Source organism: Micropterus dolomieu, linkage group LG23, assembly GCF_021292245.1.
Source record: "Micropterus dolomieu isolate WLL.071019.BEF.003 ecotype Adirondacks linkage group LG23, ASM2129224v1, whole genome shotgun sequence".
Lineage (NCBI taxonomy): Eukaryota > Metazoa > Chordata > Actinopteri > Centrarchiformes > Centrarchidae > Micropterus > Micropterus dolomieu.
In genome coordinates, this window is record NC_060172.1 from 25,673,636 (window position 1) to 25,691,591 (window position 17,956).

At 41.0% G+C, this 17,956-nt stretch overlaps 2 protein-coding genes across 6 annotated transcripts; one reads left to right on the top strand and one right to left on the bottom strand.

The window, feature by feature from the left end:
• Positions 1–1,606: 1,606 nt before the first annotated feature.
• cnga2b (cyclic nucleotide gated channel subunit alpha 2b) lies at positions 1,607–11,045 on the top strand. Of its 3 annotated transcripts, none has more exons than XM_046040457.1 (8): positions 1,607–1,890; positions 3,699–4,069; positions 5,200–5,308; positions 5,763–5,873; positions 6,943–7,119; positions 7,824–7,931; positions 8,062–8,168; positions 8,877–11,045. In XM_046040457.1, exons 3-8 carry the CDS (start codon positions 5,208–5,210, stop codon positions 10,361–10,363), a joined length of 2,091 nt encoding a protein of 696 aa, XP_045896413.1. In that variant the 5' UTR covers positions 1,607–1,890; positions 3,699–4,069; positions 5,200–5,207; the 3' UTR covers positions 10,364–11,045. The 3 variants fall into 3 exon arrangements, with proteins under 3 accessions (XP_045896413.1, XP_045896414.1, XP_045896412.1); XM_046040458.1 differs by having other exon boundaries at positions 1,805–1,855; XM_046040456.1 differs by lacking the exon at positions 1,607–1,890 and adding an exon at positions 2,426–2,567.
• A 1,471-nt stretch (positions 11,046–12,516) lies between these two features.
• Positions 12,517–16,868, bottom strand: rraga (Ras-related GTP binding A). 3 transcript variants are annotated; one of them, XM_046040459.1, is made up of 10 exons: positions 16,759–16,868; positions 16,247–16,369; positions 15,586–15,685; positions 15,411–15,477; positions 15,072–15,294; positions 13,816–13,911; positions 13,610–13,732; positions 13,423–13,514; positions 13,202–13,317; positions 12,517–13,110 (listed from the first exon to the last, which is right to left on the bottom strand). In XM_046040459.1, the coding sequence occupies exons 2-10, from the start codon at positions 16,271–16,273 to the stop codon at positions 13,007–13,009; spliced, it is 948 nt and encodes a 315-aa protein (XP_045896415.1). In that variant the 5' UTR covers positions 16,274–16,369; positions 16,759–16,868; the 3' UTR covers positions 12,517–13,006. The 3 variants fall into 3 exon arrangements, with proteins under 3 accessions (XP_045896415.1, XP_045896417.1, XP_045896416.1); XM_046040461.1 differs by lacking the exon at positions 16,759–16,868 and adding an exon at positions 16,674–16,711 and having other exon boundaries at positions 15,586–15,687; positions 16,248–16,310; XM_046040460.1 differs by lacking the exon at positions 16,759–16,868 and having other exon boundaries at positions 15,586–15,687; positions 16,248–16,386.
• Positions 16,869–17,956: the final 1,088 nt, after the last annotated feature.

Genomic DNA, 17,956 nt, shown 5'->3' on the forward strand with positions numbered 1-17,956 from the left:
CCACACAGCTTTCTCTTTTTTAAGTTAAAACGTTTCAACATTACTCAGAATGTAAAGACAGATAAGCGGTATGAAAACCTTCCAGCTGTGTTTTCCTCTGCCGTTGTTGCTGCAGCGGTCTGTGTGACGGCGGGAGCAGAGGGCTCTGTGAGCGGGAGGCTGGCCGGCCTCACACGCTCCTCCCGCGGGTTGGCACAGGCTTCCCCCGCAGCCACTTGCGGAGTTCCTCAACTCCGAAAATATTCAAGCACATTTTATTTCCGACATCACTTCTCGTAAAACTGTCAATATTCGAAATCTACACAGCTGATTTCACCTCAAAACTTCTCAGAAGTGGATTTAGTGATGAAATTACATACGAAAACTGTAAAATATAAAACTTTCTGTTGTTGGTCTCTGTCTGGCGCACACAATGATGATGCAGTGAATAGTGACGATTCTCTCTGACCAATCAGCAGTCAGTCTGTTTTCACCCTTACATTTTAGTATCCCTCAGCTCGCTTGGAACCTCCATGGAGGTGATATGAAAAAAAGTACCTGGAAGCAGGTACAGGTACAAAATGGAAAACTAAATGAAGGAGAGTCGTGCCAAAGGGCCTGCACTCGGACTAGCTTGGTTTGAGGGCGTGCCTGACCCCCGCTAGCCGCTTGGCAAGCTTTATGACGCGATTTCATTGTGATGTCACAAGTAAAGGAAGTGAAGGGCTGGACTACAAACGAGCTGTTAACGAGCTGTTTTCAAGCGGTTCAGAGCAGAGCTTTCTGTGGGAGATGGGAACTCCCTTTGGGCTGGACTTTGAGCTTTTTCACTTTGCAAACCTGTTACATGCATAAAAAAGAGATATAACTCAGTTAAGGAGAGGGAAAAAGCCAAAAAGCATAATACCACCTCTTTAAAAACGGCATTTCAGAACGATGGCATGTAATACTTATTTTGTCCTCTTGAACTCTGGTTCCATGAGGAGACTGAAGATAGCAAATGATTATTTCTTTAAACAATCATTTGCTCAGGAGCTGGGGAAATTAATTATTTAACACAGGATAACATTTCGGTATATATCATTTCGAAGTATAAGAGGTCAGAAGGAGCTGGAAATAAAGTATTAGTTAAAAACATCACTTAAACGAATGTCAGGAATCATTGCTGAAAATTAAAACACTGCGGAATTAACTTATATGGATTCTTTTTTTCAATAGCAACAACACAGTAATATAACTAGGCCTACTCTAATGGAGTGGAGAGACCTGTTTAGTAACTTAGCAAAGATTATTTAATTAAACAAGGTAATGCAAGTTTTTGAGGAGACAGTATTCCTTTGTCCACACAAAGGAATGTGAGCTGTCCTCCTCGGGTGTTCTGGAGTTTCTCACCAATTCCCATCTGGGTGTGAAGAGGAGAATATCCTTTGATGTCAGGTAATTAAACAAAGAGGAAGGTCAGTTGCCATGGTTACGTGTGTGGGGGGCAGTTTAGGGTTTCCTGCCCTCTTTCAAAAAGAGTTCTGATATGCTGTTCAGGAGAAAGTTAATTCCTGGTTAGTGTTAATTTGTCATTTTAACAGTCTGGCACCGAGTCTTATCTTGGCTGCACCAAAGGTGGCAAGTTTTACGATCGAACTGCCCAAAACCGTTACGGGTGTGGTGTGGGGACAGAGTGGACCCAAATTCAATGCTCAGTTTTAACTGGTTTTATTGGGAAAAAGGGGTGAGGGACTGGAGTCGAGGGAGAGGTGAATGCCGGGGAAACGCAGGCACGGGGAACCGAGGAGACCAGAGAGCCGGGGAACACTGGGGGCCGAGGAAGAGAGGAGGCACGGGAGGACGCCGTGGGGGGAAGCCCGAGGAGAGAGGGCAGGTGAGCGAGCCCAGATGACCAGACAGAGGACGAGGGTGAGTGGACCTGGGGAGAGACAGACAGAAAGACAGGGTTAGTGACACTGCGGGGACAAGGCACAGGGAAATAAACAAGATGCTGGATATGTGCGAGAGCTTCAGTGATTGAGTGGCACCGGGTTTGGAGCAACGACGACAGGTGCGGGTCGTTGGCTGGGCTCAGGAGCAGAGGGGGAGAGAGAGAGAAGGAACACACAGGGGAGGAGACACAGGGAGGCAGGCAGAACATAGAAAACCAGGGAAAAAACAGAATCACAGACAAAAAGGACACTCACCGTCAGCCGGGCTGCCACCACAACAGGGCACCCCCTCAACGGACGCCTCCCGGCGGCCTTCCCGGTTGGCTAGGCAGGGCTTGGCAGAAGTCAGTCAGGGGGGGGAAATTGCACAGGGGTCCGCCTGGTGGGGGTCCAGGGTCCAAAACAAAATGAGACACAGAGGTTTCAAAGAGGGGGACAGGGCTGGGAAGGGTCAGGCGAACGGGCTGGGCAGAACCGAGGGAATAGGGCCAGACGGGGTATCTGAGGGCAGAGCTGGGGGACCACAGGGTTCGGACGGGCGTCCCGAGGGCAGAGCTGGGGGACCAAAGGGTTCGAGCGGACGTCCCAAGGGCAGAGCAGAGGGACCAGAGGGTTCGAGCGGACGTACCAAGGGCAGAGCAGAGGGACCAGAAGGTGCGGATATCTCAACCCCCCTCCTCTTTCTCTCAGGGAGAGAGAAGGAATTTGGAGTCTCCAAATTTATTTGATATAAAATGAACAAATCCACACTGGCTGATCACTACAATGTCTTAGTGTTTAGTCCTGGTCTGTGTACTTCGGTGTTTGTTGTTTTGCCCATGTCTGCTCTGAGTTCTGTTTAATCTTAGCTTCAGTCTGTGTTCCTTGTTGGTGTTAGTTTGTGATCTGTTTGCTGGTGTCTGTTCCCCCAGTAATTCCTCTGCCTGCTTGTCCACTAAATACTTTGTTCTAGTTAATGTATGGTCTTGTGTTTTGCATCTGTAAGTGCCTCTCTGTTCCCCCCTGCTGTCTCTCTGCCTGCCTGCCTCGTTAGCCTTGATCCCTGTAACCTGTGTTACTCCTGCCCTGCTCGTTTGTGTGTGAGTGTGCGCGTGCGTGCGTGCGTGCCTGGTGTTTCTGTTCAGTCTCGGTCCAGTCATTGTTGTGTGTTAGGGTTGCATTCCTGCATTCAAAATCTTACTTGAGTAAAAGTAGACATGTACAAAGTACATGTGTATTATAAAAAATATACTCATGCTGCAGAAAAAAGTTGACTGATGTATATTATTATGTATGACAGCAGATCATTAATACTGATGCATCAATGCATCAGCAGCATTTTACTGTTGAAACTGGTCGAGGAGAAGTTAGTTTTAGTACAGAGTAGATAGTAAATGCATTACATTTATATAACGATTCATCATAGAAACTCAAAGTGCTTCAGAGTGAAGTGGGGGGGACTCATCTCAACCACCACCAGTGTATGATGTATTTATTTAGTGAAATCTGTAAATAGTATAACATCAGTAATATTAGTGAGTTAGTAATAGTAGGTTAGGCCAATATGTCAGTGCACTACAAATGAAGACAAATGTAAACATTTTCAAAACAATTATAAATAAATATCAAGTAAAAAGCCCTACATAAGACATTATGTAAGGCCAAGAAATTATCAATATATAAATAGTACAATATATACAACAGTATCAATATATGATTTATAAAGAAAGCTGAATATCAAACACAACAAATGAGATCATCTGTAGAATTGCTGCTTTCTTTGTTCTGTTCCTCACTATTCTCCAGTGGAAGAGACGTGCAGAGGAAAGGCACTGCCAGGAGGCTTTCCCAGAAGACTCCTCAGTCTGAAGCTGACATCTGGACTGTTAACCATTCAAAGATTTCCCCGCCCTGCATCTCCCATTCTGCCAGCCTCCTGCATGTCCATCTGAGGATCAGGTGGACCACGTGTGCCTGCACTCTTCAAGAGGAGGCTCGCAGAAAATGTTGCAAGACCAGGACTTGTTTTCTTGGAGTGTTGGATGCAGTTTGATTTTTCCTCTCATAAGATCCACTGTGTCCGCTGAGGATGGATTGGCCGGGGAAGAGCTGCTCTGGGTGTGTCTGTGTGAAGTCACCGGAAAGATTTTTATTGGATTAACTGAAGGAAAGTAAAGGTAAGACATTAACTAGGTAAGACGTAAGATGTGTGTGAACTCATTGATTTTTCCATGATTGTCTGTACTTTCCTGCTTTGGCAGACAAATTATGAGATAGAGCTAGTAAGAAATAGCTCTATCTCATGAAGTATTAAATAAAATATTATACATAATATTTATATTCAATTGTAGGGAACATTTCTTGTCTCCATGTTACTTAAGTTTAAATAAAAAAGGTAAATATTAGTTCTAGAGGTCTATTATTAATTTACCAGAAATGACTATGTCATTTGACGCTAATTATTGGGAAAAGAGGAATTTCCCTGAAAGAAAAGCTTAATTTAGTAGTAAATATTTATTAATTCTCCATATATGTTAAACTGTTTGCTTGGCTGTTGAGAAATATCTAAATAACACTATCAATTATTTGGAATTATTACTATCATTAGTTCCAAATTCTTGCTTTTCCAGTTTTTGCAGTGGCTTCAGTGAACCCAGCAGCCATCGTGCAGTTATGTCACTTTCAGGACACACTTTGCTTTCACTCAGCACCCTGGTTTCCTAAGTGATGCTGCTCCTGAGGGAGAGCAGCTGATCGGCTTGCTGAGCCACAGAGCTTTGGCTGACTGTGTGTGTGTTTTCGTTAATGATCCACCAATTAGTCACACAATGGTAACAGTCACCTAAACACCTCGTCACCTGTCTGCACTACAGAGGGTGAAAGCGTGTCTCTGCCGTCACGGTTTAGGAGTAAGGGTTGCTACTTTTTGTGCTTGGAAATGGATCTGGCTGGATGGATTGGCGAACTTCCATCACGTCAAATTGTATTTCAAACAATGCAGCATCAGTAGCATGTCAATGAGTTTCTTGGGTAGTTGCTTCAGTCCCTACAGCAACCAGCTGCTGTGTGACGGGCCAGGTGAGGGACCGTGGCAGACAGTCCCAGTTGTGCACCCCCGCCTATCCCCTGACTATAATCTGCCATACACACCATAAACACTCCCAGAGACTCTCTGTAAACTATGAACACTTGGTGCCATAGTGTTACTGCAGGAAAAGTCGACTGAAAACATGTTCAACACTCCCAGTCACATAGAGCAGGTAATTGTAAAGGAGTCCGTAACGTGAGTGCTTGTCCACGCCTGCAGATCTGAAGATGACGGGCCAGGCGGCGGAGAGAGACCGGTCGCCACACAATCTGTCAGTAAAGACCACCTTGGAGGAGGAGATGGAGAGAACCGAGAGTATTCTCAGCAGGTGACAACTATTTTAAAAAATGTATTAGGGTGCGCTTGTCTCAGAGGTCAGTTTGTGAGTAATAATAATAATAATGATAATAATAATAAGGTTTATTTATATAGCACATATCAAAACAGAGTACAAAGTGCTTCACAACATGTCACACATAACCCCAATGGGTAGTAAGATACATGATGTTAAAATACAGCATGAAAGAACAAGGATCACAGTAGAGTTTAACAAATATGTTCTGAAGGACATAAGGAAAGATGAATCAAGGAATGATAAATTGACAGGCAACAATAGAACAAATGACTGACAGCTCAGTTAAAATCAGGTTATGCTTTGCGGTAAAATTACATTTTTAGGAGACATTTAAAAGAAAACCCCGCCACGCAGACCCTGCCAGCCTAATTTCCCCAGGAGTGGCAAAGCATTTGAAAGCTGCTGTGTTTTCTCTCTTATCTCCCAGGATGCCATCTGTCTGTGATGACACATCATCAGAGCTACAAAGAGTCGCCGCTCTCGACCCTCATAGAGGCAATTCCAGGAACTCTTTTCAAAGGAGTGGGGCTATGTCAAGGTAAAGTTCTTACAGCACCAGCCATGGCACGTCAGCCCCCTGCACAAGGCTTTTATAACCTGACTCATCGGAGTCTGGCTTTTTAATAACTTAGCCTATGAGTTTAAATTAGGTACAAAAAGTAATAAATAAAAGTAGTAAAGTACACATTCAAGCTCACAAAGACCTTGATGACCAAACTGGTCATATTTTTCTGGTGAAACGCATTTGCTAGGAGCATAAACCCAGAGAAAAGGTTTTTCATCTTGTTCGGTCATTGTGTAAAACTTCTTCTTGGTGTGCCTTTCCCAGAATCATTTGATGAAAACCAAGAAAATCCGTTGAAGAGAATTCAAGAGACCGAAATGATCTAGCCCTGTTTGACAGATGATTATTTCATTTGCTTAGAGAAAGGTTTTAAAACCTAAATGTTTAAAAATAGAAATATTTGACAGTAAAGGTAATTATTGTTTCCAAAAACATTCACTGGATGCCACGATAAAATACTTCTTCTTTGAGGATGTTTTCCCCAAAACAGCTTAATATGTTTAAAGCTTACTTGTATAATTTTAAAGATTAATTTTGATTCTTTGCTAGAATCATTTAACCAAATGAGACTATAGTCAACATAAGTGGTATCGGTTTCACCTGTGTGCTTTTGGTAAAAAAAAAAAGGTATGTTGCACATTTATTACTACTTCTAGGTTATTTTTTTGACTTTTCTGAGGGGAAAGACATGTTGTAAGTGATTTTTCCATCTCCCTTTCTCCTGTTCCACTGTCTGGTTTTGTGAGAGCCACTGACAGCTGCAGCTGTGTTTGTGCTGGAGGAATTGTGCCTCTGATAGTGACGCAAATGAATAGAAATTCATTTGATGTTTTTTATATGGTTGTTAGTTGTTATACGGCTCCTTGAAGATGTGTCCCTTTGTGTGTCACTGTCATGGTTTTGTTTTCATACATGCTGAGAAAGTTATTTAAAATGTTACGAGCTGTTGCCAGACTAAATTACTGGAGTTTTAACTCAAGCTCTGATTCGCATGTGATATTTCATAGAGCTTGTGTGTTTCTTTTCTGTGTGTGTGTGTCAGACTGGTGGGCCTGGTGGTGAGACTGAGGGAATGGGCACACAGGAGTCTGTTGGAGGAGGAGGAGCGGCCAGACTCTTTCCTGGAGCGCTTTCGTGGCCCTGAGCTGAGAATAGCCCCCAGCCGCATCAGCAACACGCAACCAGATGCCAATGGCAACAATGCCAAAGGTATCTTTAGGTATGCCTGCCTGTTACCCTGAACCATTACTATGCACTTTGATACCCACTACATACACATGGTGACTAGAAGAATACAAACACCAGCACAGTGTAATGCAGTGCAGTACAACAGTTCTATAATAATACTACCTTTCTAAAAACCTAAATAACTTTTAAGATACTTTTGGTACCAGATGAAGACTTAGACAGTCATGGGGAACCTCTTTAGCACCCAGCGTTAGGGTTTAGGGTTCATTTTGTCCAGAGGTCACAACAGAGCTACACTTAAAATCAGAGGTGCTTCAGGGCAAAAATAAAACCCTTGAAGTGTACAATAGGTCATAGACATGTCCTGATTAAATAAAGGTTTAAGAAAAAAGGGCACTTCAGCACTCAGAGTTGTTCATTTTTGAGTTGTAGTATATGTTGCTGTGTTTGTGACTGCAGTAGACTGTGAGGTGTTTCTAATAATTTAGCTTCACTGAACAAGGAAAACAAGGAGGGCAAAATATTTAAAACACCTTTTAATATAATACAGCACAATCCCACATCACAACCACAGACGAGTTAGTATTTATTGCAGAGCTATTGTATTGCACTGCTTTAAATCTTGCAGCTGCTTCTATCTTTCTGTATATCTTTGCAGTAATATGTACGACTTTACAGAAACATAAGCCACAGTTGTGTCTCAGTGTATTACTTGCAATCTATCCATGCTTTCAGGAAAAAGTGGGATTTGTTTGTGGTATCCCCATCTGATAATGCCTACTACCGCTGGTTATTTGTCATCGCCACAGCAGTGCTCTACAACTGGTGCCTTGTCGTTGCGAGGTAATAACACCACACTCGTTATCTGTTTGGGCCCTGCAGCCTCCAGAGTTGGCTGATGGATGTAGAGAATGGGTGTACTGTCCACTTCTTAGACTAGAGCAGTAAATCCTGTTTCTTTTTATATTCACAGGGCATGCTTTGACATGTTACAGGTGGACAATTACATCTGCTGGTTGGTACTGGACTACCTCTCGGATTTTGTGTACATAACAGACACTTTCATCCGACTTCGCACAGGTAACCTATTTCAAAATACAGATTCTGGCATCAAGACAGAGTGTAGTTGTATTACACAACAGAAATGCTAAGCATTAAAAGCCCCAATGCGTTTATTTGTTTTATGTGATTATTCAAAGATAATAATCTTTCAAATTATTCTGATGGCATGTTTGTGGAAAAATACGAACATCCTGGTGGAAATAGGCGTAGTCACTTTCAGCTGATTAACAAATGCTTTGATAACCTAATTGCCTTTGACTTAGCACTTCTAGAAACTGGTATGATCATTACCTTCAGTAAACAAATGTAACATTTTAGCTACAATTTCAACATTTATAGTATTTGGCACGTGAAGTGAGTCTATGCTTTAAAGGTTCAGTGTGTAATATTTAGTAGGATCTATTGATAGAAATGCAATATAATATCCATAACTATGTATTCAGTGGTGTATAAAGACCTTACATAATGAGCCGTTATGTTTTTATTACCTTAGCATGAGCCATTTCTATCAACATAACGGCAGGTACTCTTACATGGAAGTCACCATGTTGCACCGCCATGTTTCTACAGTAGCCTAAAGGACAAACTCTACAGAGCGCATTGATTAGATGCTCGACAGACCAAAGTGGTTATATCAAACTTATTGCCAGGGACAATTCAGTAGTCGCTGGATGTTGGTAGCGCCCTTGGTGCAACTTAATATGTGCTCTGTGTTTCTTGTCTCAGGATACCTGGAGCAAGGTTTGCTGGTGAAGGACCAAGCCAAACTTAGGGACAGCTACATCCGAACGTTACAGTTCAAGCTGGATGTAGTGTCCATCCTGCCCACTGACTTGGCGTACATCTCCACCGGTATCCACACACCGCAACTTAGGTTTAACCGTCTGCTGCGTTTCCCGCGCATGTTCGAATTCTTCGACCGCACTGAGACACGAACCAACTACCCCAACATCTTCCGTATCGGCAACTTGGTGCTTTACATCCTGGTCATCATTCACTGGAATGCCTGCATCTACTATGCCATATCGAAGTCTTTGGGATTTGGCTCGGACACTTGGGTGTTCCCAAACATCTCCACATCTGCGTATTCTCACTATTCCGACTTGACTCAGAGTTACATCTACTGTCTTTACTGGTCGACTCTTGTTCTTACTACAATTGGAGAGGTGCCTCCACCCGTGCGAGATGAAGAGTACCTATTTGTGGTCTTTGACTTTCTTGTTGGGGTGCTGATCTTTGCCACAATTGTGGGAAACGTTGGCTCCATGATTGCCAACATGAATGCCACACGGGCCGAGTTTCAAGCTCGGATTGATGCCATCAAACACTACATGCACTTCCGCAAAGTCAGCAGAGAACTGGAGACACGTGTCATTAAATGGTTTGACTACCTATGGACCAACAAGAAAGCAGTGGACGAGCAGGAGGTGCTAAAGAACTTACCAAACAAACTGCAGGCTGAGATTGCTATCAATGTACACCTGGAGACCCTGAAGAAAGTACGCATTTTTCAAGACTGTGAGGCAGGACTGCTAGTGGAGCTCGTGCTCAAACTACGCCCACAGGTCTTCAGTCCAGGAGACTACATCTGCAGAAAAGGGGACATAGGAAAGGAGATGTATATCATTAAAGAGGGGAAGCTGGCTGTGGTGGCTGAAGACGGAGTCACACAGTATGCTCTTCTCACTGCTGGCAGCTGCTTCGGGGAAATCAGCATTCTGAACATAAAAGGCAGTAAAATGGGAAATCGCCGGACAGCCAACATTCGCAGCTTGGGCTACTCTGATCTCTTCTGCCTCTCTAAGGATGACTTGATGGAGGCAGTGACCGAGTATCCAGATGCTAAGACTGTGCTAGAGAAGAGGGGCCGGGAGATCCTGATGAAGGAGGGTCTGCTGGATGAAAATGCAGAAAGCGGCGGGCTGCACAAAGAGGACACGGAAGAGAAGGTGGAGAGGCTAGAGTCCTCTCTGGATACCCTTCAGACTCGATTTGCCCGCCTACTCAGCGAATACACACACACTCAGCAACGGCTGAAGCAGCGCATCACTCTGCTGGAGAGGCAGCAGAATCAAACAGACTGCGGCGCAGATGCAAGCGATGACATGGATGCAGAAGCAGTGAATGATACAGACCCTGGGCCTGTTGCCCAAACAGATGGGTCTCCACATCGAAATAATGTACAAATAAAGGACAAAGAGACAAGACATTAACTGTCTCACTAAGGAGATTTTAGATCCATATCTCCTATACCTTGATTCAGACTCATTAAGACTGTATAAAAACCTCATGACCCTTTTTTAACTTCCATTGTCACTGTTTTTGTCAGTTTAGCTGAGTGTAAAGAGATATCAGCATGTCAGTAAACATGAAAACACTGCTCATTGCTATGCCCATGCACTTGTAAACATCTTGTGTTTTGCGTCAGCTGAGATTCAGTTCTCTCGACATATTGTGCTCTGGCCCTGTACACCTTGTCTCTTGCTGCTCCTCCTGGGGAAAAAGTCCAAGGAGAGACGGTAGAAGGTGATTTGCTGAGATTACATACACAAACAATTATTTTTCCAGTGTCCTTATTTTCCAGGATAGATCTGAATCAGGCATACTATGACGATTTTTACCACAATCTTTTGACATTTTCTTCCCTACATTGGCTTTTGTGAAACATTTCAGGAGAGTTCTTGCATTGAAAATGACATGGGCTTTTGTGAAATGACTCACATGCAATTTGCAGTTGCTTGTAGTTTTTTCAGTTCTGCCACAAATGGGCTTCAATTTAATGAGAGTTTTATTTGCTCTAAGATTTACTTTACCGGGGCAGTATTAAAATGTCTAAGCCACTTTGTCTCTTAGTTACTCCCATTTCTATCATGCAGACTCACTCTCTGAAGCGGGGACCGGGGATTTTCCAGTTATTCAGCCTTTGCATTCCAGGATACAAGTCAACCACATGAGCAGTGTCGATAAGACCAGCTGGAACAATGCCTCTGCAGCAGAGCAGGCTATAATAAAGAGACAGGAGGTAATGAGTGCATATCCCCGGCAGCCCCTGAAGGAGTGGGTGGGATCGAGTACCATGGACAATCGGCCAGTTAATGTACATGCTGTAGGCTGGACAAACAGCATGACTGATGAGCTTGATAGACTCAAATATCAAACATGTCAGCAGTACATAGCTCAGTCTCAGCCTGAATATAACCTTAATATGAGCTGTAAAATTCCCAGTAAACAAAATCTATATGAGCTAGATTTGATTATAATATTAACTTTTTAGATTTCTATTAGAGTATTTCAACAATTATATTTCAATGTAAGGGTAGACTAAATTGAAATATATCACTGAAATGCGGTTGAAAGAATGTTTCACGTAATATAGACGTCTGCAACTCTTTCACTTTACAACTAAATTTCCCAGTTTAAACCAAGAGGCCCAAACGTCTATTCACCCGCAAAGCACCAGAACCATGCTTACTTAGTTAGATATAGGTTGTGGTTGAACAGCAAAAAAATTTAGTTTTGGCTCAAACAATGTTTTGCTATAAATGAAAAGCAGAAGTGACAGCACTTACAGCACATGGCAACATGCCAATCTCTTAAACTTAAGGGCCCTGAAAATGGATTTTCTCACTCAGCTTCTTCCTATGAGTGATGGGGTCCCCACATGAAAGCACTATTTTCTATCAAAGTTAGAACAATTTTGGATATTTTCCATGAGATATTTCTGCATTTCTTTTCTCTTCTAGCAGGTTTGTGCTGGGAGGGGCTCAGTCAAAAAGGGTGATGTCATAAAATTTAGTGCACCTATCAGATTTGAGCACCATTTAGAATCAGAAGATGACAGGTTTTGACTTATTTGTCTCTCAGTGTCAATCAAATCTGATCAAACCACACCTACACAGACCTGATGAAGCAGATTAGCAGAGTTTTGGGGAGTTCACAAACAATACCTCTTTGTAACCTTTATAATTTCTCATGTAGTCATGAATGTTTAATGTAAAAAGAAAAGCTTCTAAAGTATTCTTAAAGTACTAATTCAGATACTACTAACAAAGAAAATTAAAACTATCTTAACTCAGCTATTTGTCATATTATTTTCACTGAAATGAACTGACTGTCTTGTGCTTGTAACATGCTGCTCCATCTGCACATACACTGCTGTCAACTCAATGCAACTAGCTTGTCAGGTGCACTGAACTGTCCTTTACACCCTTCCGCACCTACCCATACCCCAAATCACACAGGAAGTAAAAGTGTACTAATATGTATATCTGTTCATAACATATGTACCATAAATATTACATTTTTGTAAATGTTGAGTGGCGAGCACTGTCCAAAGATAAAAGCAGAAAAAACACATTACAAATGATACTTTTTGAAATATAACTATATTGTTCGTACTTTTCAAAGTTTAACAGCTTACAAACTGCATTTGAAAATCAAACAGTATCTGCTGCTTATCATTTGGAGATAACATCCCCCGATCACTGGGATTCACTGCACGTCGTGAATGGAACTACTTTATAAGACAAAGTGTGACAGCAAAGGTAGCCCCCCCCCCCCTTCAAGGTAACTTTTCATTTTACTTTAATGCATAGAGACAGGGCAAATATTTCAACAGGCTATATCGTGGTTCAAGATATATGTGATCACTGTAGAAATTAGACCAAAAGAAGATGCGATTTCTCCCGTAGTAACTGTGATTGAATGTGAATATATATATATATATATAGAGAGAGAGAGAGAGAGAGGAAACAGTGCAGGGCTGCTCATAGGTTACGGAGCTGGAAGACCGCAACATGTTGTCTGCAGTCTGTGGACTGATTGGCTGAGAGGATCCAGTGGGACAAATGCGCCGGCTAGCGCATTCGCATGTGAAGGCTGTGCTTGGGTCCATCCACCCGCTCCAACTTCTCAAAGTGTTTCCTAGCATTACGGATATTGATGAGAGTGGCTGCAGATGCTGGGAAAACAGAAACATGGATTTTTTATTATGCTGATTCGGTTTCTTGACTGTACATTCTCTGCAGAGAAACGCTATCTTCTCTACTTACGAATGGAAGGGTCCGACATGATGACCATGACATATGTGTTAGAGGTAAAGACGTCAATGAAGGCCGCGAAGTTGGAGTTCCTCACTTCCATGCTTTGGAACGAGGCTGCGAGCTTACTGGAAAAAGAAAGGGTTTTTTTTGTTTTGTTTTTTTTAAATCAGAAACACCATAAAGATTCAGCAGGTGATGTGTGGAGTGACGGTGATGTTTTTTGTACTTACCTACAGCTGAGTTTGAACTGTTTGATAATGTTACTGATCTTCTCAAACCGGTGGGCATCACGCTGCTCTTTGCACTGATAGTGGGAGATCACCTGCATTTATAAAAACACCATGCAAAAACTGTCATTACTAGATTCAGATGTTCTGCCCAGACGCTGTCGTGCCAGAGGAAAGCGTTTGCTCTCACCAGGAAGGTGGCTCTCTCAAACAGAAGGACTTCATCGGCCTCTATGATCTGCGCAAAATTTCTCAGGTTTGTCTCCAGCTGCTGGACGTTTGGGATGAGTTGGTACACTATGCTAGACCAGGCCTGCAAAGACAATTAAAAATGTTTCTTACGGTGTCAACTTTGTTACTTGACATCTGAACATGCAACCAGTGAATTGTCTCAACCTTATACAGGGTTTCGTCCCAGATTGATGTCCTGAAGCAAGTGCAAGCAAGAGGTCTGGACAGTCTCTTCAGATCTTCTTCCCGCTCCTTAAAGATCTGTGGAAACCATAGAAAGTATTGAAACCATTAAGACTTTTCCTTGGTTCAATATCACTAATAAATTAACAAATAAATCAAACAGAGAAAGTTTATTTCTTATTAAAACTGGTAGCTAAATTGATATTGTTTATTTTATGTTTCACTACCACCTCAGGATTCAGTGTTGCTCTGCTGCATAGTTTTAATTTATTATTCAATAATACTACACTATAATACTAATATAATATTAATACTTATTGTATTTTTGGGGCATTTTTTTAGCCTTTTATTGATGGGAGAGTGGACAACTGGGAAATGATTGATGTAGCAAAGGGCCACAGGCAGGATTCAAACCTGCTCAACCAACTGAGCCAACTGCGCCCCTGCTTAGTTTATTTCAAAAGAGAAAGTACCCACTGACAAACAGGGGGAAAAAAAAGAAAAAACACTGTCAAATGGGCACGCAAAATTAGCAAAAGGGCAACTTTCATTTCTCATATTTACCAGATGTTAGAAAGCACCCTGAAAAGTCCAACTGTTCATTATTCCACCCTTCAGTATTATTTACCTACACCATAGAAGCTGTGTGCGCCAGATTTCAGGCAGAGCTGGTCGATAACTTGTGCGCACATGTGAGTGTATGTGGGGAAATCTTTGCCTAGGTCAAGTGACAGGATTTTGACAGGAAAAAAAAAAAAAGCATAATCATCTGTTTCCACCTCATCTTGCCTTCATTCTGCATCTTCCTTCAAAAAAATAACCACGCTGTTGTTAACACTAAAATAGTTTTGCATATTTAAAAAATCATCATCATCTTATTGAGATGTAAGCAGCTTACATCGGCACATCTCAATTTGTTAAAAAGTTAAAAATATTGTAATATTGTACAATCTTTCAATGTATCTACTTTGTCCCTAGTGTCATGGCTGGCTGATTTATGTCACAGTAATGATTTAATTGTACAGCTTGTGTGTAATAAAGGGTTAATCTTGTGAGCCAAAAATTTCAAAATCATTTAACGTCACTTTATTGTCATGCTGGTAACAAATCCATGTTATGTCAGTTTCAGGTAAAATTACTTCAATAAAGTCCTACCACTAACAGTACCAAATCTGCCAAAGATAAACCACAGAAGGGAGAGCTACTACTAATAATGAAATAAAAATTGCTAAACTTACCAAATCTCTCTGGTCTTCCTGCACCAGATCCATTTTGTGAACGAGGCAGAACACTTTAGCGTCAGGGGAGTTCTGCAGGATGGCCTCAAGACAGGACTGGTAGTAGTGCATGTCTTTCTCCAGCTCACGGCTCTCAACATCAAATACATAAATAAGCACCTCTACGTTTCTGAAAATGTTGTCCCTCTGACTGGTGAAGTAGTTCTCCATGAACGTGTCCTGTCTGATGGGTAAAGGAAGCACAGAGCAACGTTTCACAGAGGCTTTCAGATTAGGGGAAAGACTTTGAATTGTCAAGCTTTGTCCGAAGATGGCAAATAATAAACACATGTACTTTACCCTCCACAGTCCCACAGGTTTAGAACCAGATTGCCAAGAAACCGTACATGGGAGTGCTCCACGTCAACTACATTAAACACCGGATGAAAAGATTTTTTTAACAACGAGATTAAAGAAAGATCTAGCATCAAAAACTACTATCTTCAAGTAGTCCTTTTCTTTAAAGTTCTCTTACTTGTAGCTCCAAGGCGGCGTGTGTCTCGAGCTATGTAATTGGCAAAGATGATTGATCTCATACTGGTCTTTCCAGACCCACTTTTCCCCATCAGTAACACCTGAAAGAATAAATGCAACAGATTAGAAACCACTGAAATTAAAACCTTATCTATCCTCTCCTCTACTCTCATGGCTAACTGTGGAAGAAATATTCAGAATCTTTCCTTAAATAAAAGTTACAATATCGTCATTTAAAACACTTAATTAGAAGAAGTCCTACTGAAGAAACTAAAAATAAAAGTACTCATGCAGGAGAATAACTCATCAGCTTTATTTTATATTTTGTGATCATTGGTGCATTAATGTGTAATCATATTTTATTTTTTAAATTGTAGCTAGTCGAGGGAGCTCATTGTAATTTCTTTATATACTGCAAGGTTGTTGAATCCATAACTATGCATCATATTCCAATTTGACCTGAAAACGTGAATTTTCCATTATTATGGTGGTTTTAACAACAGCTGACAGAATCATGTTAAGGCTTGGGAACAGCTAAAGCACCAAATCTAAAAGACTGTGTATGAAATGAAAATCCTTGAGTAAAGCACCTCAATATAAAATAAATGTACTTCACTGCTTGCGATGCTACAAAGAGTCAGTGACTAGCCTCAATACTTCACCTTTTTTTTCATTGCTGTGCTTGACATCCCCCTCAGCAGACACGATGTAGAGTATTTGTCTGAGCTGCAAGTCAGATGACTTTAGTCAATGTCCGCAGCAGCTCTCCTCTTCCTCTCCTTCAACTGCTCAACAAACACAAATATTTTCCATCTAGCTGTCACGGGCTGAAACAAAAACCCGATATAACTACGCGTTTAAAAGCTTAAATGAAAAACAATTACAACACATAACCGGTCATGAGTTTATTAGACTCAAAAGAATATATAAACAGTTTACCAACTTGATTAAAACTCTTTTCTTTGTTCCGGACAAACACCTAAGCTAATGCTAAGTTAGCTAGCACGACAGACAATCCAGATAAATGTCAAGCAGCTTCACCAAGCTAAACTGCTAGCTAGCAAAGTTATAATTCAATAGTGTACTTACCCCAACAGGCTGGAGCGGTTACTTAAACTCAAGCAATTTTACACTACAGTTTTATTTTTTAAGATGTTGTAACGTTATACATTACTTGGTAGAAGCAGGCAGTGGAGTGAAGATCAGCTGCTTCCTGTTTACGCCAATGTCACATGACGAGTTCTTGCTTTAAGCCCTGAGTTTTGTCTCACAGGCAGTTTTTGCTTCGTTAAGGGACTGTAGATTAGGTTAGGGTCCGCAGTCTTAAGCAGAAAGTTAAGACCGGAGAGAGAAATATTAGGTCATATGTTGTTGAAATATATATTTTTTAATTCCACATACTTTGTTTAAAGAAACTATTGAAGGCATTTGGAATAGTTGTATTCACCATCCTTTAAAACTGAATCTGTTTTTTAAAATTCCTTTTCTTATTAAATAATATGTTTAATGATCTCATCTGAGTCTAAATTTTCCCTCATAGGTACACTCAAAGAAACCAACAATATAATGTTATATATAAGATAATTTAATTCAACGGGACTTCATTAGCATGGAAAACAGCTGTTTACTTTGTGCAAGTGTAGGCCTCCTTAAACAGAAGAATTGTGCTATTAAAATGTATAATTAATTGTATTAACAATAAAAATACAAATGAAGAAATTAAGCAAATACTGTTAAATATATACACACTGCAACATTTTTTTATGAATGTAAATTTATAATCTCTTTTTAGCGCCATACCGATTCAATCTACTTTGGCTTTTAGTTTCTTCTTTCCAGTGTTTCTTTACATTGCGTTGTTTAATCTGATTGGTGATATTGTGAGAATGGTCATGGTCTGAGTGGGTGCAGAACAACGAGACTCTTTTCTGGACTTAGCTCTTGGGTTTGGAGGGCTTTCCAGTATATGTTGTCTAGGGGACTGGATTTAAGGTGATTAAAACATTTCAGTGCTCTCTGTTTGAATGTTAATTATGAGTGGGTACTAGTATCTTCAAGTAAATATTCTAAATCTAAAATAAACAGTTTAGTTAAATGTCTTCCTGTTGATTAAATTGTTGGTAGAATAATTTATGAATGAGTTTAGGGAACTTATTAACAAGTAAATGATCATTAGGCTACTATAAACACTTAACATCAACAGATTTTCCATCTTGTGTCTAGTAATCACAGTAAGTCCTAAGATGTGAAATTATAATAATATACTTGTATGAATAGGTAGCCTAAACTGTTTTTTCTGCATGCTGTTTAAATATGAACCATCTGCATCAACATTTACTGTTGTAAAGCATACAGACACCTGCATCAGAGAC